General features: G+C 42.3%; 2 protein-coding genes across 3 annotated transcripts in view; one reads left to right on the top strand and one right to left on the bottom strand.

The window, feature by feature from the left end:
* Positions 1–2,968, top strand: part of DRP2 (dystrophin related protein 2) — a 29,451-nt gene extending 26,483 nt beyond the window's left edge. Inside the window, exons 20-22 of the mRNA XM_068962111.1 lie at positions 1,084–1,321; positions 2,424–2,544; positions 2,844–2,968. Coding sequence (XP_068818212.1) covers positions 1,084–1,321; positions 2,424–2,544; positions 2,844–2,968 — 484 coding nt within the window. The remainder of the gene's footprint in view (positions 1–1,083; positions 1,322–2,423; positions 2,545–2,843) is intronic.
* Positions 2,969–11,283: 8,315 nt separating this feature from the next.
* Positions 11,284–25,089, bottom strand: TAF7L (TATA-box binding protein associated factor 7 like). 2 transcript variants are annotated; one of them, XM_068962892.1, is made up of 12 exons: positions 25,024–25,089; positions 24,066–24,144; positions 22,990–23,123; positions 22,234–22,360; positions 21,931–21,986; positions 19,076–19,117; positions 18,158–18,230; positions 17,712–17,825; positions 17,082–17,270; positions 16,667–16,779; positions 15,322–15,381; positions 11,284–11,328 (listed from the first exon to the last, which is right to left on the bottom strand). In XM_068962892.1, exons 1-12 carry the CDS (start codon positions 25,087–25,089, stop codon positions 11,284–11,286), a joined length of 1,098 nt encoding a protein of 365 aa, XP_068818993.1. The 2 variants fall into 2 exon arrangements, with proteins under 2 accessions (XP_068818993.1, XP_068818994.1); XM_068962893.1 differs by lacking the exon at positions 17,082–17,270.
* Positions 25,090–25,885: the final 796 nt, after the last annotated feature.

Genomic DNA, 25,885 nt, shown 5'->3' with positions numbered 1-25,885 from the left:
GGGGTGTGTCCTAGAATAAATAGCACCCCCTGGAACAGTGCTTCTCAAACATCAGTGTGCATACAGGCCACTTGGGAAACTTGGTGAAATGCAGGTTCTGATTTGCAGGTCTGGGGTGAGGCCTCAGTTCCTGCTCTTCTAACCTAGAAGTTGCCCATGCTGCTGGCCTAACAGACTGTGTCTGGAGTTGCTAGTCCTTAGAACAGTGCGTGTTCGCAAAGTATCTTTTACTGGTTCAAGACAAGATAAATACATAAATACAGAGTAAGCTTCTAGAAACTTTCATAGCAATTTGACATTGCCATGATATCCAAGCATATAATGAGTGGACTTGTCTTCACTGAATAGGATGTAGACCAGTTTGAGTATTGTTGAACTTTGTGCGGCAAGCACTGTGTGGCATGACCAGTGTACTAGCCATATGCATTCAGACCAAACACTGATCCTCAATGGATTGAAAAATCCCCCTGGTTTTTCCTTATGGATATTTTGAGAAGTGCTGTGCTAGAGCAGTGGTGCGGAGGCCCTGGGAAGCACCGGAGAGAGAGTGATTCTATTATAAAAAAAAAAAAAAAGAGTAATATCCCCGAAAGGAGAGCATCTCTTTGGAATCTGTTTCCTTGATGACCCAACGCAGGTGTTTAAAGTGGGCCAAAGAGGAGAGTGGCAGAGAGAAGAGGAAAGATGGGTGATCTTTTGTTTATGTTATCTCTTCCCCTGTAATCTAAAAATCTAAAAGTGGAGTAGGTGAGTCAGCGGCTCTAATGCCTCATTTTTTTTGCAGAATGTGTTTCTGCCTGGCTTTAAGGTCAGAATTAATCCCCAAAGCAGCACATCAAAGTGCTGAGAAATTTGTTATACTAAATGTCAGCTCTCTCTGCGCTGCAGCCTAGGAACAGCAGAGTAAATGACACATATGCTGGAGAGGAAATGGATATGGCCATTCAGGCAGGAGCACAGCTGGAGTGGGCTGGGAATGGGAGTGCAAAGGGATTGTTCACACCTGGCTCTGAGGGGACGCTGGGCCCTGGACAGTCAATACCCCATGAGGACGTTCAGCCTTGGCGTCTCCATCCTTGACAGGATTCTCCAGGGAGAGCTGAGGCGCCTGAAGTGGCAGCATGAGGAGGCCACTGAGGTACCCGCCCTGACTGAGGGCTCTGCCGAGGTGGTGCAGGGCCACTGCAATGAGGAGCTGCTGGCTGAGGCCCGGATCCTTCGGCAGCACAAGAGCCGCCTGGAGACGCGCATGCAGATTCTTGAAGACCACAACAAGCAACTGGAGTCCCAGCTGCAGCGCCTAAGGGAGCTGCTCCTACAGGTGGGTCTGGGGCCAGGGGAAGAACCAGAGCAGCCTCTGGGCACGGGAGGGCTGGGAAGACTTTCTAAAGAGCGCTGAGCTGGCAATCAGAAAAGATGGGGTAATGAAGGAGCCACTATATCACAGCGCTCAGCCAATTTTCTTGCACTGAGCTTCCACTCCATCCTTCTGTGTTACTCTCAAGTCACCATGGGGCCTCGGGCAGAGGGAGGGCTTTTGGGGGCTCATGTCCCCAACCCCCATTTGAATCTGGCATTGAAAGAACAAGTTCAAAGAACCATCCAAAAGGTTGATTTTGCTGCTTTGATGTTTGCTGGAAAGAAGCGAATTTGGGCATGCTTGGCGAAAGAAAGATTTTAGCTGTGGACAGATCACTTGTTACTTTTTATCCCTTTCCTCTTTGAGAGGGAGTGTACAGAATGTAGTGTGGTTCGGGAGTTCAACAGCCCTGGAATTGAATATGGTTCTGCCAGTTAGTGGCCCTGGATTGTTAGGCAACTTCCTTAGCCTCACTAAGCCCGTTTCCTCATCTGTAAGACAGGGATGAAAATATACCAATTTCATGGAATTGTGGTAAAAATCTAATGAGATAATACATTTATTGAATTTAGCATGATGCCAGAAATATTAGTAAACACTTCATAAGTGTTACCTATTGTTGTCATTATCCATACCAGGGAATACCACACCAGATCTTCCAAGGGATGACCTCTGGATCAATTTCTGGAGGTCTTAACAAATGATATTATGTCATGACCTAAGGATCAGGGGTGCAACTCTATATTTCCAGACAGAATTGGGTTCTAAATAGTTTAATTATAGCTGAAACGACAAGCAAGAGATCTTCTGGGGGCAATGCCATCCTTATAAGAACTGGAAGCCTTTGATACCTGGTGTTGAAGGAAGAAGATGTTTAGTAATTAAATATTCTAAGAAGTTTCCTGAAAGGAGAAGCCACTGACTGGGCACCATCAAATGTTTCTTCAAGTCCTAGGGTAAAGAGATGGGCATGACGTCTCTAAGTACCTTTCTAAGCTCAAGAGTCTGTCAAAGTAAGGTCAGGAAGGCAAAGTCACTTAAGTTCTGCCTTACCTCTTGCCAGCCACCTATCGAATCCAATGGCAATGGCTCTGCAGGCTCGTCTCTGGCTTCCTCTCCACAGCAGTCAGAAGGCAGTCACCCCCAAGAGAAAGGACAGACTACTCCAGACACTGAAGCTGCAGGTAAGTTCTCACAACCCCTTCCTCCATGGCTTTGTCTTGCCTCAGGTCTCCTGCCCAAGGTTCTGCTAGGGCTGGGACTGGTTTCTTCTCGTGTCTTTGAGCTTAGGGTCAGGGATGATTGGATTATTGATGATTCGTTCATTTCTTTATTCTACAAATGTATGTTGATCACCGCATGCGTACCTAGGCATCGTGCTGGGAAGATACACATGCTACAGGTTGATCTTTCAGCAGGCAGCGTCCTACCTCGGCCCCTCGACCTCATAAGGGGATCTCTAGTTGTCTTCTTTCCAATTCAGATGATGTGGGATTGAAGAGCCAGGATGTCAGCCTCTGCTTGGAGGACATCATGGAGAAGCTCCGCCATGCCTTCCCCAGTGTACGAAGTTCTGATGTGACTGCCAACACACTGCTGGCCTCTTGAGGGAACCAGAGCCCCATCCTATAGTCCATGGTCCTCTCCTGGTCTGGCCAAAGGCTTTCCTCAGACTTCACCCAACCTTCGCAGTCCCCAGTGGCCCCACTCTCCTCAGCTGGAGTAATTTGTGCTCCGGGCAGCAGCAGAGATTTGGTGGTATGCGAGGCGGGGGTAGGGGGGCTGGAGGAGGGAGAAGCATCATTCCTCTGATTGTAGAAATGTGCCCTTTACTTCAAGTTTGAGGTCAGTCCCTTCAGTATGCTTCTGTTGCAGCCCAGGCTGATGGCACTTGGAAGCCATTCAGTTGGGTTGCCTTGTGAAGCAGTGCCCATTGGGCCCTTTCCATTCTCCGTGGAATGATGGAGATAGAGGGCACCTAATGGCCCCAAGGCTCCAGCATTATGAATACACATAACTTAGCCCTACTCTCTGACCCAACACAAGGGAGGTGAAGGGGTAGTCTGAAGACACTCCCAGCCCCCAAAGTACCCCTGAAAAATCTGGGCAATGTATGTCATGTAACTTCAGCTCGAGGGTATAGCTCTGGTCCTCCTGATGCTACCTAGATGTTGTTTCCCCTGTGAATATCTTCAGTTTCTTCTGCCTCAGTCCCTGGCAGACCTTTCTCAAGGGGGAACAGTTCATTCAGGTTCCTATTTTCACCTTACTTTGGGAAACAGTAAAGAAATATGTAAGGGTTTAGATATTTTCCCCGGATCCTCCTCTTTCCTGAAAGGCTCAGCATCCTGAGAGACCAACTCTTCTGAGTCAGCCCTCACAGCCCCGGGGGAGGGCTGGCAGCTTCTCAGCAAGGGGGCCTTCTCCTTGGGTGAGGAAAGGAAAGCCACCCCCTAGACCAGAGGAGTGTGACTGTCCCACACCCTTGACGGCTGTGACCCTTCTTTCTCTTAAGTTGAATCAGATGAGGTGGCTGATATCCCTCAGCTAAGCAGAAGGCACATGCAGCAGTCCACCCTGAACAGCAGCCCTTTCCTAGGATCCACGGGCTTCAGATCAGCAAGTTGGCCACTTTCTGCACAGACAACAACAAGGCCTTCCTTTGCATAAAACCTTTCTTTCTAACTCTGGAAAATGAACCCAGTCCTCAAATTTGTTAGGCAGATTTCTGGATAAATCTGCCTAGGCAGTTTTATCTAACTCTTCCTAGGCAACACATACCATGATCCCTTTATCCAGAAACTATTCAGAGTAGATAGTGGGAGGGGGGAGCTTCGGGGAGCAGGCTTGGGAACTTTGAACAGAGTCAAGTCTCATTTAGGCAGATTTCTGTCAAAAGGAACTTTATAACTTAGAATCCTGCAACTGACTTGATTTGCCTAAGTTTATATAGATACTTAGCTATCCTTCATATTGACTGTACATCAGTACTACCCCAGCCTCACTCACACATTAAATTCTAATACCTCTTGAAGTATTAATGTTCTGCTTTGCTCTTTGTTAGTCCCAGCCTCTGGATGGACAGATAAGATGCCTCCTAGCTGCTCATTTAGGATGTCTCTCCATTCATATTTGAGGTGAGCCATCCTCAAGACCAAAGCAACAGAAAGCCTGTGGCCACAGAGGAATGTAACAGGAAGAGTCACTCTATTCTCTTCATTCATTCCAAATCTTGTTCCCTGAAGACCTGGTCCTGGGGTGAATTTTTCTGGGCTTCTCTGAATAATAGTTCAAGGGCCAAAAAAGAGCAAATCCAAGCTCTACCCATCCTGTGCATAAAGGGAGGGACAAATAGCCAGGCTAAGACACAGAGTACATCTTGCCCCTTCCAATTTCTAAGTCTGACTCAGGGCTTTAAAGAAAGTAGAAATTGCCACAAAGGTTAGAAGGGTGTGAGATGGTTGGAGTGCTCTCTTATAATCAAGCAGTAGCCAGTGGGTAGAACTGCTGGGAAACTAGATTTATCTACTACTGCAGGGCATGGAAGGCAGTGGCTTTGGTCCAGAAACCTAGGATTGCCTCCTTCTAGAATCACCAAGGGGCACTAGCCACAGGTTCAGGGTGTCAGACTTTTTCATGACAATTGCCTTACTGCTCATGAGGTCTCAGGGCAGGAGAACTGGTAATATATGGTGAGCAGGTGGCAGGCAGGCATCAAACAAAGAGCCTGGGCATCGGTTAGCAAGCTTGGCAAGGGACCTGTATTTGTAGGAGCTTAGATTATAGGTAGGGGCTTCCCTGGTGGCTTAGACAGTAAAGAATCCACCTGCAATACAGGAGACCCAGGTTCGATCCCTGGATTGGGAAAATACCCTGGAGACGGGAATGGCAACCCACTCCAGTATTCTTTCCTGGAGAATTCCATGGACAGAGAAGCCTGGTGGGCTACAGTCCATGGGGCCTGTCGTTCAAAGAGTCAGATGACTGAGCAACTGAGCACATTAGGGATAGGAGAAATTTTCTATAGGACTGAGAGCTCAGGACCTTTGAGGCATATGCCTGCCTAAGCCTGAAGAAAGCACATGTTATGAAACAATCTTACCAGGAAAGTTTTGCAAACTCTTTTTCCACAATCTCTACTCCGCCTGAGAGATCTTGGGCTCTTGAGGGCCTATGACAACTGCAGTGGGTCACGGTAGAGAAGATGTAGATCTTGTTATGTAGGGTTTGTGTTATAGGTGGACTGAAGCAGCAGGTCAAGAGTTGAATTCTCAGTAATAGGGTCACTGACACTTTGTGGTCCTGTGTTTACCTTGATGCCTGAGGTGAGCATATGGCTCAAGGGTCCAGTGATAGTCACTGTAGCACAGTTTGCCCACAGTGAAGTAAACAGATCTTTGGGCACTGTGAATTCAGATGAAGGTGAGACTTCCTGAGATATGTTGTGTGTTAGGCCGTCTGCTGTGTGGCTTGTCTCCTAGAGGTAGAGTGTGTGGTGCTGCGAAGTTTATGGCCCTGCACTGGAAGGGTGGTGAGGGGGGTTGCTGGGTAGGCGGCCTAATGAAAACCTCTGACTTGTGGGATTAGCATCAGTGGTAAGGAAAGTGAGTGTTTGCTGGGGTTGTGGTCATATAGTATGGGGAACAGTTAGGATCAATAGGTGATATATTCTTGCCAGAATCTGACAGAGGCCAAAAAGCCATTAGGAGGGTGCCTCTGCTTCCAGTGAGAGCAGAGTGGAGTCAGGTTGACTGGGAAATTATTAAGGAAGGCTGACTGGTTGGAGGACATCCGGCTGTTTGTTGCATGGTTCCCTAGAGAGGGTCCAACCCAGGATATGCACCCTTCCCTCCAGGATGGAAAGGCTGAAACCAAGGCCCTCAAATGCCCATTTCCTTCAAGGCCCAAAGTTTGGAGATAGTTCCTTGTAGAGAAACTTGCTTGAGTTTGTCGTACTTTAGGGGCTGGGCTGGCAGGCCATGGTAATGAGAAACCCTGAGGTCAAACCGAGGCCAATCTTGGGTGATGATTTCCTTCCGGATAAATTTTAAGGAATACCCATGATGCTTGCAGTGTGTGTTTGGGATCTGGGCTCCATATTCAACTTCAGGCTAGAACATTCCTTGAACAGGCATTCTCAATGACAGAATCATGGCCTCTGAGAACATTTCAAGCCAAGACTCTCATCAAAGTTCTGTTGATGTAAGTGACAGATAACTAAGAATGTAACTGTCCTAAGACAAATAGTTCTGGAGGAGAAAAGTGGAGGCTTGCCCTAGGGCTGTGGAGACTTAAGTTACTCAGCTGGGCAGTTCTATCTCTGGGCCTTCCTGCCAAAAGCTGACTCTGAGAACAAAGGAATACATCAGCTCCTTGTTGTTCTTTAAACACCAGTGACTGTGGGAGAGCAAAAGGTTCAAGGCCAAGGCTAAGCTCCTAGGCTTCATCTCCTCCCACAGCTGCCACATTTGAAGGGGCACCTGCTCAATGTCTTTGGTGTCCCTAGGGCAGTCTTGAGGCCAGATTGAAGCCTGTGATGCTGCTCGCTGGCTACAAGAGCTGGTGGTCACAAGGGTGGTATTCAGGGAAGCAGAAAGCATGGCATACTAGTCTAGAAAATTTTGGAATGAAAGAACAGGGCTGGGAACAAATTGATTAACTTTGCCACTCACCGTGGTGCTTTTCCCCCTTTCCCTTAAATTCTGCTTTGAAAGAATAAATTCGTATTTGTTGACTTTGGTTCCTCTGGTTACGCTCTTTGACTCTGACACTCTCTGTTGTTCCCTCATTTGCGTGTGGGAGGAGAGGGTGGGGCCACAAGCCCACAAGAACACTGCAAAACACACCAGAAGAGTCCAACCCACCTACAGGACAAAAAAGGCACACCCCACGAGCCTCATCCACCACCGTTACCTGCAGTGGTCACCTCTAAAGGCCCCAGAAAAATTAGCTAGTTATTTACTCAGGGAATTAGCTCTCTATAGCAATGGTTCTTCAACACCGTCCTCATCAGTCTGAGGACTTTTTCACCACCCTAAAGCAGTAAGAGAAAAATATGGACAATGCAGGGAGTTTCCATAAAGTTACATATATTCAATTTTAAAATGTATCCTGATACAGGAAAAATGTATCCTTTATTCTGAGATTATGGTTATATATTTTGAGGGGATGTCTGTGTTAAATGTCTCTGTGAATTGGTGGTAAGTTTTTTTTAATACATCTTTCTGGCAAAATAAATCCCCATCAGTCCCTCTTCCCCACCACCAATCTTCTTTCTCACCAGTCTATGACTTCATTGTCAATGAAGTTGACATAAAATATGGTGTGAGTCACATATGCAGCTTAAAATTTTCTAGCGGCCATAATAAAAAAAGGCCCAACAAACCCAAATGAAATTAATTCTAATAATAGCCCAATATATCCAACATATTTTCATTTTATCATGTAATCAGTATAAAACCATTACTAACATATTTTATATTGTTTTTTTTAAATATAAATTTATTTAAATTGGAGGTTAAATACTTTACAATATTGTATTGGTTTTGCCATACATCAACATGAATCTGCCACAGGTATACACGTGTTCCCCATCCTGAACCCCCCTCCCTCCTCCCTCCCTGTACCATCCCTCTGGGTCATCCCAGTGCACCAGCCCCAAGCATCCAGTATCATGCATCAAACCTGGACTGGCGATTCATTTCATAGATGATATTATAGATGTTTCAATGCCATTCTCCCAAATCATCCCACCCTCTCCCTCTCCCACAGAGTCCAAAAGACTGTTCTATACATCCGTGTCTCTTTTGCTGTCTCGCATACAGGGTTATCATTACCATCTTTCTAAATTCCATATATATGCGTTAGTATACTGTATTGGTGTTTTTTTTTTTTTTAAATAAGCCTTAGAAATTGTCAGGGGCTTCCCTGGTAGCTCAGCTGGTAAAGAATCTGCCTGCAATATAGGAGACCCCAGTTTGATTACTGGATCAGGAAGATCCCCTGGAGAAGGGAATGGCTACCCTCTCCAGTATTCTTGGGCTTCTCTGGTGGCTCAGAAGGTAAAGAATCTGCCTGCATTGTGGGCGACCTGGCTATGATCTGTGGGTTGGGAAGATCCTCTGAAGATGGGCATGACAACCCACTCCAGTATTCTTGCCTGAATCCCTATGGGCAGAGGAGCCTGGTGGGTTACACTCCATGGGGTGGCAAAGAGTCAGACACGACTGAGCGACTTTCACTTACACTTTCAGAAATTGTCAAGCAGGGTACAAATTCAGCTGGTAAAAAACTAGAAACCCACATAGAGCCAGGCACTTTATTACTGAAGAGACAGTAAAAGCAAGGTCAGCAATGGGAACTGTTCCCTGTGTCCGTTGCACAGGATGATACTGAAACAAAAGGGGCCAGATGGCATGCAACAGGAGTGGCGGCGCACTGCGTTCCTGAGTGGCAGCTCCACACCTCCGCTAAGCAGCTCTACGGCTTGCAGCAAACCTTCTGGGGCAAGGACAGGGGAGAAGGGAGGCAGGCAAAAAAACCCCATGCCTCACCAGAATGAGGGAGGCAGATGAGAAACTGCCCCATGACAGCCTCCCTCCAAACAGGAAGCTGAGTGTCCTGAATCCCCATGAGATTGCCTATCTTTCCAGGTTTCAGGAGGCTCATGGAGCATTCCGCCAAGGCCTAGGGCTTCCTGCAGTTGAGCCTTGCCTACGTGGAAAGACACACCTCAATTTTGCCTAGCCGTAGGTCAAGTGCTCAAAAGCTGCATGTGGCTAGCGGATACCATATTGGACAGCACAGTTCTGTAACATGTCAAAGTCAGAATCACTGGGCTGTAGAGAAGGAAAACTTCATGATGTATCACGTGTGTGTGCTGGGGTGAGGAGGGAGCCAGGGCAGCTTATTGCTGCCGCCTGAGGGGGGATTGGACAGTGGTGAGGCAGTTCCCCAGGGTGAGGAGATGTGGTGGTGGAGGGAGCAGAAGGGCGCCAAAGATGCATGAATTTGCTCCTGCCTGTTGTCTTCTCTTCCCCATGGCCTCTCACCAGAGCTCTGGCTGCTCTTGGGGTGCAGTATCGGATAGAGGCCGGATTAAGGCTCTCCTGCTCCCACACGATGGCCCCACATGTGGCATATGTGCCAGCTTTCTGGCCGCAGTCTCTCCAGCCATGTCCCCAGGGCACTGTTTCCATTTCTTCCCTAGTCCTCTGCCATCTTTCACCTAGAAAGGCCAACCTTCTTTTCAAATCCTGCCTCTTCCCCCACCATCTGCCTATGACAATTCCTTTTCCCTATTCTTTCATCTTTTAAATTGGATTTCTGAAAAAAAAAATCATCTTGGTTTTCAAACTGTCCTCTAACTTCTCTCCTAAGCTTGGCTTCATTTTCTCCTTCCCTTTAGTCCCACTTTTCCCCGGCGTTTTCCCCCAAGCATTCCTTGTGTCTTCATCCCTTCTGCACAGGCCCAGCCCATACATATTAACTTCCCCTTCTCTGCCCCTGGCTCACTACTTCCAGCTTGGAATGGGAGCACTAAAAGTGGCAGAGAAAGCTTGGGGGCTCATCTCCTAGAGTGGCACCAACTTCACCAACTGAGACCAGACCTGGGTCAAGCTGGGCTACCTGCAGAAAACCTTCAGCTGCCTTTTGGTGATAAGCGTTATCACCCTTAATTTCCACATAAGGACACAGAAGATCTAAGAGGTGTAGGGACTTGCCAAAGTTAGGTAGCAGAGCCAGGATTCTAACTTTGTGTTCCTTCGACTACAACATAATTCAGTGCAAATATTGGAGCTGCCATTTTTATCACTTCTCTGTACCTTCTCTCAAAAGCCCAGTGATGTATTGTGAATATGAGACGATTTGCTTAGCTCATTAGGAATCATCCTAAGAGCTCTTTAGAAGGATGGCCCAGTGCTGACAGCATCTTCTGTCATTTCCTAACTGCAGAATTTATTGCTTGTCTCACCAGTTTCCTTTTGGATTTGAATGTACTTCTCAAGGGAACTGTTTCAATAAAGTGACAGTAGTCCATTTAAATAATTTTATTGCTTAAAAACACAGACTAGAAAATCTTAATACAGCTAGAAATAAAGGAACTGGCCCACGGTTTTTAAGGATGTTTTCACAGGCATCTGTTTTTGGTTTGGGCCATATAGCTTGCAGGAGTTCCCAGATGAGGGAATGAACCCTGGCCACGCCAGTGGAAAGCCTGGAATCCTAACCAGTGGGCTACCAGGGAACACTCACAGGTGTCTGCTTTTTCCTAACCTTTTCTGGTGGGGGTTAGGATGAAGAGGCTCAGCATAAGGATAACAGCTCAGAATTTCACCTCTGCTCTAACTATTCCCATAGCTGCCAAATAACAACCAGGCACAATTCTAAAAATATTAACAATGGAAAGAAGATGGTAGCAGCAAGAAATTTCTCCTGAGCAGGAAAGCAGCTGCTAATGCTTGAACAAAGACACCTCACAACTTAGTATCAACTGCTGCCAGGAAGGCACTTAAATTCACTGTGGTGGGTTCTAGCACTTGGCAGAAATGGTTTGACTTTGTTCTATTTCAGTAAATATTTGAAACAAGCAGAAGAAAAAGCTAAAATCTATGCAGACTGGCTATGTAGCCTTCAGGTTAAGACTGTCTGCCTTTGGCAAGCATGGCCGAATTATCTGATGGCACCATAGTATAGAAGCATTTAATAAATTCTTAAAACTTAATAAAAAGAAGCCAAGTCTCATAGTTGAGCTGGGTCTTCAGGTCCTACAGAACTAGCAAAAAAAAAAAAAAGGTTCAGAGAAGTAAATACAAATGATTTGGCATAAGGCAATGAAAGGAAAAGAAACAGGCACAGTTTATCTATCTAGACTTCGGTCTGATGGTTAATCGAAGGCCTGGGTGCCAGATTGAAGACTCTCCTCACTTCTTCAGGAAATAGTTCAGTTTTTCCTGTAGATAACTGAGCTGTAGGCAGAGGGAGAAAAAAACATAAAAAATTCATCTGAAATCTTAAGTCCCATTACTTGATCTAGAATTTACTTATATAAACCAAATAGAAAGACTGTCATTTGGCATTTATAAGGTTATCTTACTTAGTCTTAAAATGTTAAAAAAGAACAGTGCCAATCAACTTTTGAGTTCACATTCCTTCTATCATTTGCATCTTCCTCTAATCTTTTCCTACCTCAATTTCTCCTATCTACTTCTGGCACAGAAATTTTCCTGAGTTACTCTCCAGGTGAAAAAGCTTTTAAGGTTTATTATGAACTACACCAAAAATCTCAACTCTGAAGCCTGGCACCACCACCTCTGAGCCATTGTGCATGCTACTCTCCATACAGAATGCCTTTGTTTCTCTATCTCTTTATTAAACCCTGTGTCTGTGTGTGCTCAGTTGCTCAGTCATGTCTGACTCTTTGTGACCACATGGACACAAAGGCTTCTCTGTCCATGGGATTTTCCTGGCAAGAATACTGGAGTGGGTTGCTATTTTGTGCTCCAGGGAATCTTCCCGACGCAGGGATCGAAACCCAGTCTCTTGCATTGGCAGGCAGATTCTTTACCACTGGGCCACCTGGGAAGCTTATTAAAATCCTAGCCACCTCATAAGGCCCTAAACACCATCTCTGTATGAAGTTTTCTCTAATCTCCATGGACAAGGTGAGCTCTCATTCCTTTAAATTCCTATCCCTCTCATGGATTTCTCCCCAACTGGAGGCAGAGATTGTGACATAAGCATTTTGTAGTTCCCTGCAGAGCCTAGCTTTAAGTAGGCACCCAATAAATCTGTGTTGAATCAATGAGCTAACATAAAGGGCTTCCCTTGTGGCTCAGCTGGTAAAGAATCCACCTGCCATGTGGGAGACCTGGGTTTGATCCCTGGGTTGGGAAGATCCCCTGGAGAAGGGAAAGGCTATCCACTCCAGTGTTCTGGCCTGGAAAATCCCTATGGACAGAGGAGCCTGGTGGGCTACAGTCCATGGGGTCGCAAAGAGTCAGACATGACTGAGCAACTCAGCACGCAGCACACAAAGGACTCTAAGTGAATAAAGAGTACAGTAATAGTTCTATGTTGAAAATAGCACTTTCCCCAATATTAACTACTTATATAGAGGAAAATAAAGATGTTTAGTGGGTGTTAAAGCAATCGTAGCATTAACTGTTCACATGGTTGTATATAAGCAGTACTTGGGTGAGTGATGTGCCGAGGGGAAGGGCATATACAGAATGTGAGAATTCTCCTGACCTTGTTGGTATGGGGATGGACATGGCGGAATGGCATCATTACCTTAAGCGCTCCATGCTAGGGAATTCCCTGGTGGTCCAGTGGTTAGGACTCTGCACTTTCACTGCAGAGGTTCAATGCCTGGTCAGAGAACTAAGATTCCCCAAACTGCATGGGGCAGCCAAAAGTAAATAACTAAAAAGAGCCCCATGCTAAGTCCATCCTCATAATAAGACCACCATTCTCTTTAAAACCATTATCCTACTCTTAAGCAGCATACATTTCTGTACAGCTGCTTGACCTTCACTAATCCCACACTGCCCTCTTCTCTTTTCACTCTGCTCACTCTTTGGGGGCTTTAAATAATGGTCTTTCAAGTTAGAAATCAAGCCTATGCCCTTAGCGCTCCCTTCTCCTTCAATGCCCAGAAACTGATCTGAGTCCCATCAATTCTAACTTTAAAATATATTCTCTCATATATAAATGTTCACAGCAGCATTATTTGTGATAACCAAAAGGTGGAAACAACCCAAGTGTCAACTGATGGATAAAGCAAAATGTTGTATATCTGTATAATGGAATATTATTTGGCCATAATATAGAATCTAGTACTGATACATTCCACAACATGGTTAACCTTGAAAACATTATGCCAAGTGAAAGAAGCCAAACACAAAGACCATGTATTTTATATTTCCTTTTATATTAAATAATCAAGATAGGCAAAGTAGGGTAGTAGAAAGAAGATTAGTGGTTACTAATCTTCTTAGATTAGAGCTGGGGGGTGGGGATGGGTATGGAGTGTGTGGGAGGGTCAGAAGACATGGGAAGTGACTGCTAATGGGTACAAGTTTCTTTTGGGGGTGATGAAAATGTAAAAGTGATTGTGGTGATGAATGCACAATTCTGTGAACATACTAAAAGTCACTGAGTTGTACAATTTAAATGGGTGAATTGTATGGCACATGAATTTATATCCCAATAAAACAGTTATAAAACATTTTATTGCATTTACAAATATATATATTCTTTCTGAATGAAATAATGCCATTTCCAGCAACATGGATGGATCTAGAGATTATCATATTAAGTGAAGTATTAGTAAGTCAGAGAAAGACAAATATTATATTGCTTGTATGTGGAATCTAAAAACATGGTACAAATGAACTGATATACAAAACAAAATAGACCCACAGACATAGAAAGCAACGTTATGGTTACCAAAGGAGAAAGAGTGGGGAGGGATTAATTAGGAGTTTGGGATTAACATATACGTGTTTGTTGCTGTTTAGTAGCTAAATCGTGTCTGACTTTTGCAATGTCCATGGGATTTCCCAGGCAAGAATCAAACTCACATCTCCTGCTTGGCAAGTGGATTCCTTACCACTGAACCATCAGGGAACCCCATACACATATTACTATGTATAAACTAGATACACAACAGGGACCAGCTGTATAGCACAGGGAACTATACTCAGTATCTTGTAACAGCCTATTATGTAAAAGAGTCTGAAAAGAGATGACTCCAGCGGTAGAGTCCACCTGCAGTGTGGGAGACTCAAGAGACTCGGGTTCAACCCCTGGGTCGAGAAGATCCCATGCAGCAGGAAATGGCAAGCCACTCCAGTATTCTTGCCTGGGAAATCCATGGACAGAGGAGCCTGGTGGGCTACAGTCCACGGGGTCACAAAAAGTCAGACACGACTGAGCACGTGATATATGGATGGATACACACACACATGTACACACACACACACACACACACACACACACATACACACAAATATAACTGAATCACTTTGCTGTACACTTGAAACTGACACAACATTGTAAGTTAACTATACTTCAGTAAAAAAAAGAAAATTATTTATTCTATCTCCATTTCCACCTCCTTATTTCAAGTTACCATCATCTTTTGCTAGACTACGACACAGCCTCCTAACTGCCCTCTCAGCTTCTAGTCCTGTCCTCCCACAATCCATTCTCCAGATATCAATAATCAAAGGGATCTTTAAAACTTCTAAATTAAATGTCACTTTCCTGCTTTAAACTCTCCAAGGTTTCCCATTGCATTCTTAAGAATAAAACCCATCTTCCTTACCATGGCCTGCAAGGGACCATACAATATGGCCTCTGCATACTTCACCAACCTCACGTTGAGTCACTTCCTTGCTTTAAATACTTCAGAGGTCCTCAAAGAGACCAAGCTCTTTTCCAGTGTGGGACCTGGCATATGCTCCACCCAAGAAGTTCTTCATATCCTTTTTGCTTGGACTTACCCTTCAGGTCTCAGGTTAAATATCACTTCCTCAGAAAGGCTGATTATGATCCCCCCTCCCAATTTAATTCAGGACTCTCTTTATTCAAAGCACATCCCTGACTCTCCTTCACAGCTCTCCTCTATTATTTGCACCTTTTTATTTGTATTATAATTTGTTTACTGTTGATCTTCCCCGCTAGACTGTTCGTTCCATTAGGACAAGTATTGTATCTGTCTTCTTCAACACTGTGTGTACATCCAGTGCTTTTCACTTAGTAGGCATTTAATACCTACTGAATGAGTGAATTTTCACAAAAACTTTGTTTCAACCTGCTACCTTCATTTAGAAGATTTGGGCCACTACTATTCCTATGAAAAGAACAGCCAGAAATGAGATTGGGGGATTCTTTCTATCAAATAATTTATTGTGTGAAACAAATAATTTTCTTTGATGTGAAAACACACTTCTTACCTGCTCAGTTTTTTCTTCTTCCTGTAACTTAAGCTGCTCCAGCACAGACTGTAAATGATTCTGGAAAGCAAATCATATAAATGATGAATGCTGAGTCGCAAAGGAAAAGAGAACCAAGAGAGACAAAGAGTTTGGCAAATAATTTGATAAATTAAAAAAAAAAACTGTCTGTTGTAACAAAAGACTTTTAAAAAGGATTTAGAAAAAGACTGTCTTTATGTGTGTAACTGAATCACTTTATGAAACAGAGACTGGCACAACACTGTAAATCGACTATACTTCAATAAAAAAATTTAAAAAGGATTTAGAGTATAAAAACTATGCTCTCCAACTACAGGGCCATTTTATTTGATTTTTTGACCCTACAAAGCATTTTTTTTCCTTGCCCTAAAACAAACAGTTGGAATGCCTCCATGTTACCTTTCTGTAGCTTAGCACAAATTCTTTGACTGTGGTGAACCATTTAAAAAGCTGGCCTGGAATTTGTTACTAACTCTTTCATTCCCCTGCACTTGGACAGAATATTATCATTCTTAACTAATACTGCACACAATAGTAATCACGATATCTGTACTTTCAAAGTATGTCCACATCAATTATCTCACTTGGTTATTCTGAAGGACAACACTCTGAATAAGTACAGTTCTGTATCAGGTTTCTCCCCTTCAACGACAAAAGCTCTACAGAAAAAGAAATCTGGCAAGAAATTCCCCGAATGCTTCAGAATTTCCCTCACTATAAAAGGGGAAGAAACATGGCCTAGACATACATTTTCCTTTTGCTGAAATGTGTATTAATAAAATATGCATTAATTTGTATTAATAAAACTCAAGCATGGTATTCTTATTCAAGCAGGCATCATGAAATTTAAAAATTAACTTTAATTCTCTTTCATTACAATGAATACATTTTGATACAGAGCAATAAGATGCAATCTATGCTCTACCACTTACTGCTGTCCCTAGCAAATTCCTGAACTTTAAATTTCAATTTCTTATCTATAAAATGGGAATAGTGACAGTGCCTGTATTTCAGGGATGTCAGGATGAAATATAGTGAACATGTAAAATGCTTAGCTCTGTGTATGCCTTTCACATTATTAAATGTTCAATGTTGGCAATTATTATTTCAAGTCTGCTGGTCCCTTCCCCCAAATGCTTATATAGGATGAACAAAATTACTCAGGTAAAACAAAATACGGCTGTCTTTTATCAGGGATTTCTAAAGCAGTTGCTCAGGTTCATGAATGAACTACAATGCTGCACAGAGATGAGATGAGATGAGTGGAAAACACAGAGATGGGATGTTGAAAGTAAGATCTTTATACCCGCCAACAAGAATTTACCTTGAGTATCAGGTTTTCCACTTTGCTGATGAGCTCCTTCTGTCTTTGTGCCTTGCGCTGAATCTCATAGAGCCTTTTCTCTGTGTATTGAGTGTACTTCTGAATGTCCATGACTAACAAAGATAGATAAAACCCTCAGGTATCTATTAAACAAGGCCTAAACTAGTGGACCAAGGTCCAAATCAACTAAAACTCCAGTACATATTTGAGCAATAATTTCTCAAACTTAACTTTGCATCTCATGCCAGTTCAAAGTCAGTCTTTACATGTACACCCGTGGTGGATTCATGTCAATGTATGGCAAAACCAATACAGTATTATAAAGTAAAATAAAGTAAAAAAAAAAAAAAAAAAAGTCAGTCTTTAGTACTGGCACCCACTCTGTCCCACCCTTTTGTTTTTCCCTCTAACTTACCCATTGAGCTGGTTCCCTCCTTTGCCTCACACTGGCCATATTCAGTGAACGCAGCCTGTAGCTCCCTTTCTATGTCCTCGTCATAATATTCTTCCTCCTCCTCATAATAGTCCTCCTCCTCCTCCTCTTTATCATCGTCCTCAGTGTTATTGCTAGAATCATTGCGCATCTCCCGAAGCGTGTAATATTCTAAGGGTTTTAAAAAAGAGGAAGGTGAGAACATTTTAAGCTTTTTAAATGACTCCCACACCAGCTGCAATTATACCCCCCTTCAAGTTTACTGGGCAACCAATGAATTTCATAAATAATTTGTCTCACAGGAAGATGATTCCGTTTATAAAACAAGGACAGAAAATACAAAACAGTGTAAGATTCACTCATGTATTCAATGATCAAAATATTTAGACAACCCAAGGGCCCATAGGAATTTTAGAATAGCAGTGATGGATGGGATATTAGAACCCTAATATAAAACCCCTTAACTTGAGGGAACAATAAGAGGCAAGAAGGGCAAAGGCATCTTTTTTTTTTTTTTTTTTTGTGATTGGCCTGTGAGTCTGTGGAGAATGGGCCTACACACAGTCAACACTTGCTCTCTCTGAATCTTCTGCTTTGCCTTTATTAGCGTACCTGGTAAGATAGGACCCTGCTTATAGTCGCTCATTCCTGAGGCTATTGCATAGCTAGGAATGGAGCCTTGACTTTCAATTTCCTTGGTTTCATCTTCAGCAATGACCTCCCACCCTAAAAGGAGAGGAAGTCAAGGAAAAGGCAGAAAGAAAGAAGGCAATGTTGAAAGGGAAAAGGCTCTCTATCTGAAAGTGCTATTTAATTTAGTCCAACTTCAGGCCGCTTGTAGCTGGATTCCTAGTATGGATAAATGTTTTATATTGAATTACACAAGTGAATGATTTCTATTATGTGAATGTACTGTTCCTAGCTAGGAAGTAACATTACCCCCAATTCTAAGTTCTGTACATTAACGTCAGCACACAAATACCAGAAATGAGGGCTTGCCACCAAGTGCATTTGAGGTGGAACAAACTGCACAGAAAATATTTTGTATAAAAGGATACGGGCATTGAGAGCTTCAGCATCTGAACACAGCAGTCTTTTCACTTCCTTTTCCACATCAGGAGATTCAATGTGCTGAACCGCAGTAGGGAAAGAAGGAATACCAATGTCACTTAACGCCCTGTGTTCTGCAGGAATGGCCTTTTCCTACACACAAATGAATTAAAAAATTTAGGCTTAAGATACATCCAATCAAATTTCTACTTTAAACAATGCTATTTATAAATGAAACTTTGATCAGGGTCTACATTTTTGTACAGCAAGCTTATTTTTTCCCAATCAATTACTTGAGACATTTAATCTTTTCAACCTGCAACTCTAAAGACTCTCTCAGAAGTACCACCCTTAAGTCTCACTTATTATTTGCATTGACCCTTACTAGCAAAGAACTATGATACTTTGCTACTTAGACGTAATTTTGTGTAAAGACCCAAATTCCCAGATTCTACTTTCCCAAATCTTTATTAGAGAGTTGCTTATAAAAACAGGACCTTAGCCTGTTTTTATATACATTCTCCCTTAAATCCAGTTTTAGACAATTATCTCCATGGCAACCAATTCATCGTGCCACAAATAGAAATTAGAACTTTGAGGGGGAATAAGCAATTGCAAAAAACTGCTGGTAAAAGTGAACTCTGGCTTCCAAGAAAATTTTTTAAAATAAATATCACAGAAAAGAAGCAGATTAAGATACCAAGACTACTGCTCAAATTGCTTCTTCCACTCTAGGAGTTGTCAAACATTAAACAATGAATTCTTCATTTTTCAGTGAATCAAATTCAGTCTATGTGTATGGGAGTGGGGGTTACAGGTGAGAAGGAAGGCTCAAAAGTAGACTTGATAGTTTTTGGGGTTTGTTAAAACCTGCAAAATAAAATCCACTATAGGTAAACAATGAGGTTATATTATGATTTGTCTACCTCAGGAAGCTCTATTTCTTCAGTTTGTTTGATATCAGCAACCTATGAAAGAGAAGACAGTAAACGATGAAGTTTTTCTATTTTACTAAAGTTTAAAGAGCTCTAGACCCATTTTTAACGTAGTTTTCTTTAGTAGACACTCAATAAATGCTCTAGACTAACCGTATAAAGCCAAAGCAACTGTGTTCATAGATTAAACATAGTAAAACTATCAGTTCTTCCCAAATTGATCTATAGGTTTAATGCAATTCCTATCAAAATTCCAACAACCTTTTCTGTAATACATGACAAACTTATTCTAAAATGTATATGGAAAGGTACAGGCTCTAGAATGGCTATAATAATCTTGAATAAAAAATAAAATCAATCTTCGTGATTCCAAGACTTATTACAAAGCTACATTGTGGAACTGGTGGTCAACACACAGATCAGTCGAACAGAATAGGGAATCCAGGAAAAAAACTCACACAAATATGCCCAACTTTTTTTTTTTTTTTTGCCCAACTTATTTTTGACAAAAGTGCAGAAGCAATACAATGGACAAAGGGCAGCCTTTTTAACAAATGGTGCTGGAGATTTGGGACATACAAAGAGAAAAAAAAAAGAAGAATCTTGAACTAATGTTCAAGTACAAAAATTAACACCAAAATAGATTGCAAACTTAAATGTAAAACTTTTTTTAAAAAATAGGAGAAATCTTCAGGATCTGGGCTAGACAAATAGTTCTTATAATTGACATGAGAAGCAAGATCCTTAAAAGAAAACAAAATCAATAAATTGGACTTCATCAAATAAAAATCTTTAGCTCTTTGAAAGACCCTGTGAAGAAGTTGAAAAGACAAGTTACAGACTGGGAGAAAATATTTGCAAACCACATATCTGACAGAAAACTAGTATTTAGAATATAAAAAAGAACTCCTCAAAACTCAATAAAAACAATAAAAACAATCCATTTAGAAAATGGACTAAAGGCATGAACAGACACTTCACTGAAATGGACATACAGATGGAAAACAAGCGCCTGAGAAGATGCTCAACATCATTAGCCACGAGGGAAAAGCAAACACCACAGTGAGATCACTACACAACTATCAGAATGACTAAAATTAAAAATTAGTGACAACACCTCATGCTGGTGAAAATGGAGAATTGGATTGTGCAAACATTGCTGGTGCTAATGTAAAATGCTGCAGCCACTCTGGAAAATGCTATGGGTAGTTTCTTATAAAACTAAATATGCAACATATCCAGTAATTGTACTCCTGGGTATTTATGCCAAAGAAATGAATACTTATGTTCACACACAAAAAATCTGCTGGCAGCTTTATTTATAACAGTCAAAAACTGTAAACAACCCAGATGTTCTTCTATGAGTGAGCAATTAAGCAAACTATGGGACATTCATAACACAGCCTACCACTCAGCAATAAAAAGGAAGGAACGATTCATACATGCAACAGTCTGCATGGACTTTAAGGGAATTAATCTGACTGGAAAAAAGCCAATCTCAAATGTTATACTTTGTATGATTCCACTTATATGACATTTTCAAAATGACAAAATTATAGAGATGGAGAACATATTAGTGATTAGCGAGGGTTAGAGCCTGGTGGTGGCGGTTGGAGGGAGGTGGGTGTAGCTTTCAAGGGCAAGATGAGGGATCCCAGTAGTGACAATACTGTTTAGTATCTTGATGGTGTAGGTAGATACACACATGGGATAACTGCATAGAACTAAACACATGCAAGGACTTCCCTGGTGGCTCAGCGGTAAAGTATCTGCCTGTCAATGCAGGAGACACGGGCTCGATCCCTGGATTGGGAAGATCCTCTGGAAAAGGAAATGACAACCCACTCCAGTATTCTTGCCTGGGAAATCCCATGGACAGAGAAGCCTGGCAGGCTACAGTCCATAGGGTTGCAAAGAGTCAGACATGCCTTAGCGACTAAACAACAACAACAAACACATGCACACACATACAGAGGAGTACAAGAAAACTGGAGCAACTTGAAAAAGATTAGTGAATAGTGATAATGTAAATTTCTTGTTTGTGATATTCTACTATAGTTTTGCAAAAAGTCACAATGGGAAAAACTAGGTCAAGGGTACATGGTATCTCTTTTTTATTGCTTATAACTGCATGTGAATCTACAATTATTTCAAAATAAAAAATGTAATTAAAAAAGAAGCCAAGGCATAGTACTCTTGTAGTTTTCCCAGGGTTCTACAAATCTGAGGTAAGGTTAGGACTACAACCACATTTCCCAATTCTCAGGTTCTGGCTGGGTTCAAGTTGGAAATGTTAGAAAGCATTAGCAGAAGTTTCAAATTCATGACACATCTAGATTCCTAAACACTAGCCTATAACTGGAGAAGGCAATGGCACCCCACTCCAATACTCTTGCCTGGAAAATCCCATGGATGGAGGAGCCTGGTGGGCTGCAGTCCATGGGGTCAAGGAGAGTCGGACATGACTGAGTGACTTCGCTTTCACTTTTCTCTTTCGTGCACTGGAGAAGGAAATGGCAACCCACTCCAGTGTTCTTGCCTGGAAAATCCCAGGGACGGAGGAGCCTGGTGGGCTGCCGTCTATGGGGTCGCACAGAGTCGGACACGACTGAAGCGACTTACAGCAGCAGCAGCAGCCTATAACTTCAAGAGTCCAGTCTATTTTTGTTCATTACATATTTCCATTTGTTAGCACACAGTGCCTGGCATGTTGCTCACACTCAATAAATATTTACTGGACTTATAAATGAATGAACAAATGAACATCCAACTGACTGTCTCCCTCCCTCCCCACCATAATCCTCTTCCAATCCACCCAGAAGACACAGAAATTGCATGCCACAAACCTTTTTTGTTGTTTTGTGGAACCTTCTCTTTCTGACATTCTTAAGTGGTGGAGTAACTGAAATAAATTCAACGTGGTGAAATGTATATATGATTGATGGTAGTCACATATCTATCTGAATTGGACAGAGAAAGCCCACACTATAAGCTACAGGCTCATGACATGACTTGTTCTTTCAAGAGTCTCTAGATGCCTCCTGAACCAAATACCTAAGTATGACAACAGATCCCTGGCTCACAAGTAATCAGAACTCAGCAGATAAATATAGTTAGCCAGAATGAGCAAGGGACTGTCGTTGACTTACTGCCATGCTTCCAAGTATATTTTTTCTTTCTCTGCTTTTCAGCTTTCCTGATTGCTTTAGGATCAGTAGAGGTTATTGGTTCTTCAGGAGAAGAGGGAACCTCAGCATCAGCAGTGCACACAAGCATCTACATTTGACAAAGACAAAGAAGTTGACCATGGCCACAAATCTTCAGTTAGTAATGGATAGTGATCATTCTTACCACCAGCAATCCTGCGGCACAGAGGGAGAATGTTACTTGGCATTTCCAGAAAACCAAGTATTACATACACTCATATTCATTCCCTCTCTATCTCAGCAGCACTGCATATGGACGCTGAGAGGTTTCTGTTTTGTTTTGTTTTTTTGCTCAAGTGCTTACCGCTGCAGAAGGAATATGGCTGAAAAAAAGATATATCTTAGCATTTTGCTTTAGAAAGAAAATCAAAAAATCAACAGTAGAGATGATAAACAAGAAGCAGTGTAAACCTCCAGAGTTAGCAGGAAGTTCAGACGAAGATCCCGGATGTTCATATTTTTCAAATAATGATAAATGGCAAACAGGAGGCTCTAAAGGCGATTTGGATAAAATTAAGTAGTGAAAAGTGATGGATCAAATGCTAAACTAGCAGATGACATTGTATTCCTGTGCAATTGAGCTGGAAATTAGAAATGACAAACAGATGAAAGGAGAATTGAAAGAAAGAAAGAAAAGGATGGAGAAAGGAAATCCTAAAAGGATATGAGGGTGAATAGATTAAGAAAACTTGTCCATACCTGGGAAACATCTGCCGTTTTATAAAAGCTTTTTTTATCCAGAGTTTTTAGGCTTCCGATAACACAAGGCAAATCAACCAGCTTAGCAGCTAGTGAGACATTGTCTACCTCAACAACTGCACGACGTGCGTCAGCTAAAGAAAAGTAGAAAAAATTAAGGTTCACATCTTCCCAATGTACTCTTAAAACTGATGGTTTGAATAATGAAGACTTATGTGAGACAGATGCATCTTTCACTGAAACATTATTTCTCATAATGCTAGAATTGGGTACACAACTAGCAACTTCCCAGAGCAAAGAAAGTGGAGTATATGGAGCTCTTTTTTTTTTTCCAGTTTATGTCACTCAATCAAAAGTAGATAAGTTTCTTGGTAATGGTTGTGAACTAAAAGTGAATGAGGCAGTAAATCTTTCATTCTCATCTTGAAAGACCAACTCCATTCATTCAAATCCATTCACTTGGACACCATTAGGAGCACTCGATCATGTCACTGAACGTGGGTGTTTTCAAAGGGAACGGTTGATTCTAGAATAGTACTAATATGTCTCAAGTTATAATCTCTAGTTAAAGTCACAAAGGTAAAATTCTATACAATAGCCAGAGAGAGAGAGAGAGAGAAACAATCAGTCATACACTACCTGAGTGCTGGGATTATGGGCCATTTAAAATTTTATTCTTCATATACCTCTCCATATTTAAAAATCTAATAAATACTATAGAGATAAAGATATGTCACTTTTGTGAACAAAAAATAGTAAATTCACTTGTTATTCCGCTAGTAAGTCAGAAAAACTTGCATCTAGCAGACAATCACCAGTATGTAAATCCCACAGTTGACCTCCAAGTTCTGTCTTATACACACCATGATAATTACCTCAAGTTTTATGCAAGTTCTATTTTCTTTCCTCTTAAAAAGAAGAGATGGGGGTGACTGAAGCCTCTCTTTGAGTTCATCAAGGCAGAGACCACATTGTATTCTTTGCCACATCCTTGGCATCTAATACTATGCCTCACACACAGCAATCCCTTAATGAATTACTGTTCAATGTATGGTGAATGGATATTAACTACTTACAAAATAAGTCAATTTTTAGTTTATTCTTCATGGCAGAAGTTCCAGAGTGCACCATCTTTCTGACAATGGAAGCATGTTCCTAAAAAGGAGGTAAATTGAAAAATCAGAAGGATCAGCTGTCAACTTAGCAGCTAACAGAAAGATATGTCAGAAACAGTCCTCCTTTAAATAAAACCTTAAACATCTCAAACGTTAGGAAGAGTGCCATGCACCATGTGATACTGTGCACTGTGAAGTCACGTTAGGAAGAAGCGGACTCTAATCTCACTATTGTCTCTTAGTAGCTACAGATAATGCCTTCTCCTAGCTGTACATTCCTGGTTTTCACTGCTGCCCTTCAGTTGTGGCTGCTAAGGGAAGGCTTAGCTGCAGTTTACTGGGTATATTTGTTGTTGTTCAGTCGCTCAGTCATGTCCGACTAATTATAGGGTATATTAATTAACCCTAAGTGGGGAAATACCTGTCTGAAGCCCATCCTTAATATACCCTTCTTAGACTAAATAATACTTGAACACAGGTATCAACAGGGGAAGAAACGCTAACACACTGTTGAGGTGAGCTTCAACAGCCTTGCATGGTGACGAATCTGAGGAGACAGTGCTGACCACTCGACTGCCCCTTTTGAGGTGACAGAAAAGAACTCTATTTTAGAAGAGTCCTGTCTGGGCTGTCCAGTGAGCAAAGCTCTTAGCACTGGTGATAAGTGACTGAGTCCATCATCGTCCTAACCGTTTGCCAGGAAATCAACCAGGAAGATAAGTGGCATGTGCAGGATGAAAAAAAATACTGCTTAAAAGAGTACATGCTGGGATAGAACTGCCAATAGAACATGATTCCTGGGAAACAAATGTTCTTGGTTTTATAGGCTATCTTAAATAAACAGAAATATTTAAGAATCCAAGCAAAGCTAATACTTATGCACTGAAGATCTTTGGTCTGAGATACAAGGGTTTCTTACCAGAGGCAGACGCAGTATAAACTGGTTCTCAAGCTCATGAGGAGGTTCATCCTGGCTTCCACTCATCTCTTTATTTTCAACTTCTTGAAACCAGAAATAAAACCAACAGAAAGTTACTAAAAATTCCTCTTGCTCCCTCTACCGACCACTCCTGGTCACATCACGTCCGACTCTGTGCGACCCCATGGACAGCAGCCCACCAGGCTCCCCAATCCCTGGGATTCTCCAGGCAAGAACACTGGAGTGGGTTGCCATTTCCTTCTCCAATGCATGAAAGTGAAAAGACAAAGTGAAGTCACTCAGTCGTGTCCGACTCTCCTTGACCCCATGGACTGCAGCCTACCAGGCTCCTCCATCCATGGGATTTGCCAGGCAAGAGTACTGGAGTGGTAGTACTGGTTAAATTATATGATATCTTACTAATAACCCTCACTGGAATGATGTGTATACAGCTTGGAAACACCTTATTTGATATATCTTGATTATTTCTAAAAGCCACCTTGCAAGCATGTGAGCTAAGTTGCTTCAGTTGTGTCCAAAGATTTGCAACCCTATGGGCCATAGTCTGCCAGGCTCCTCTGTCCATGAGATTCTCCAGGCAAGAATACTGGAGTGGGTTTCTATGCCTTCCTCCAGGGGATCTTCCCCACCCAGGGATCGAACCTGTATGTCTTACGTCTCCTGCATTGTCAGGCAGGTTCTTTAACCACTAGCACCACCTGGGAAGCTACACACACACACACACACACACACACACAATGACATGGGCTTCCCTCCTGGCTCAAGTGGTAAAGTATCCACCTGGCAATGCAGCAACCGCAGGAGATGTGGGTTCAATTCCTGGGTCAGGCATATCCCCTGG

This window comes from Capricornis sumatraensis, chromosome X, assembly GCF_032405125.1.
Source record: "Capricornis sumatraensis isolate serow.1 chromosome X, serow.2, whole genome shotgun sequence".
Lineage (NCBI taxonomy): Eukaryota > Metazoa > Chordata > Mammalia > Artiodactyla > Bovidae > Capricornis > Capricornis sumatraensis.
The sequence above is the reverse complement of the archived record's forward strand: the minus strand, read 5'-3'. Positions and strand labels throughout refer to the sequence as shown.

What these genes read in the sequence shown, in the direction of transcription:
- TAF7L (XM_068962892.1), bottom strand. Translation starts at nt 25,089, where the DNA reads ATGAGTGGAAGCCAGGATGAACCTCCTCATGAGCTTGAGAACCAGTTT. An exon ending in ATATACTTGGAAGCATGGCA is followed by an intron (nt 21,987 to 22,233) that starts GTAAGTCAACGA and finishes AATTTATTTCAG; the next exon opens with TTACTCCACCACTTAAGAAT. An exon ending in AAGAAGAAAAAACTGAGCAG is followed by an intron (nt 11,329 to 15,321) that starts GTAAGAAGTGTG and finishes CTCTGCCTACAG; the next exon opens with CTCAGTTATCTACAGGAAAA.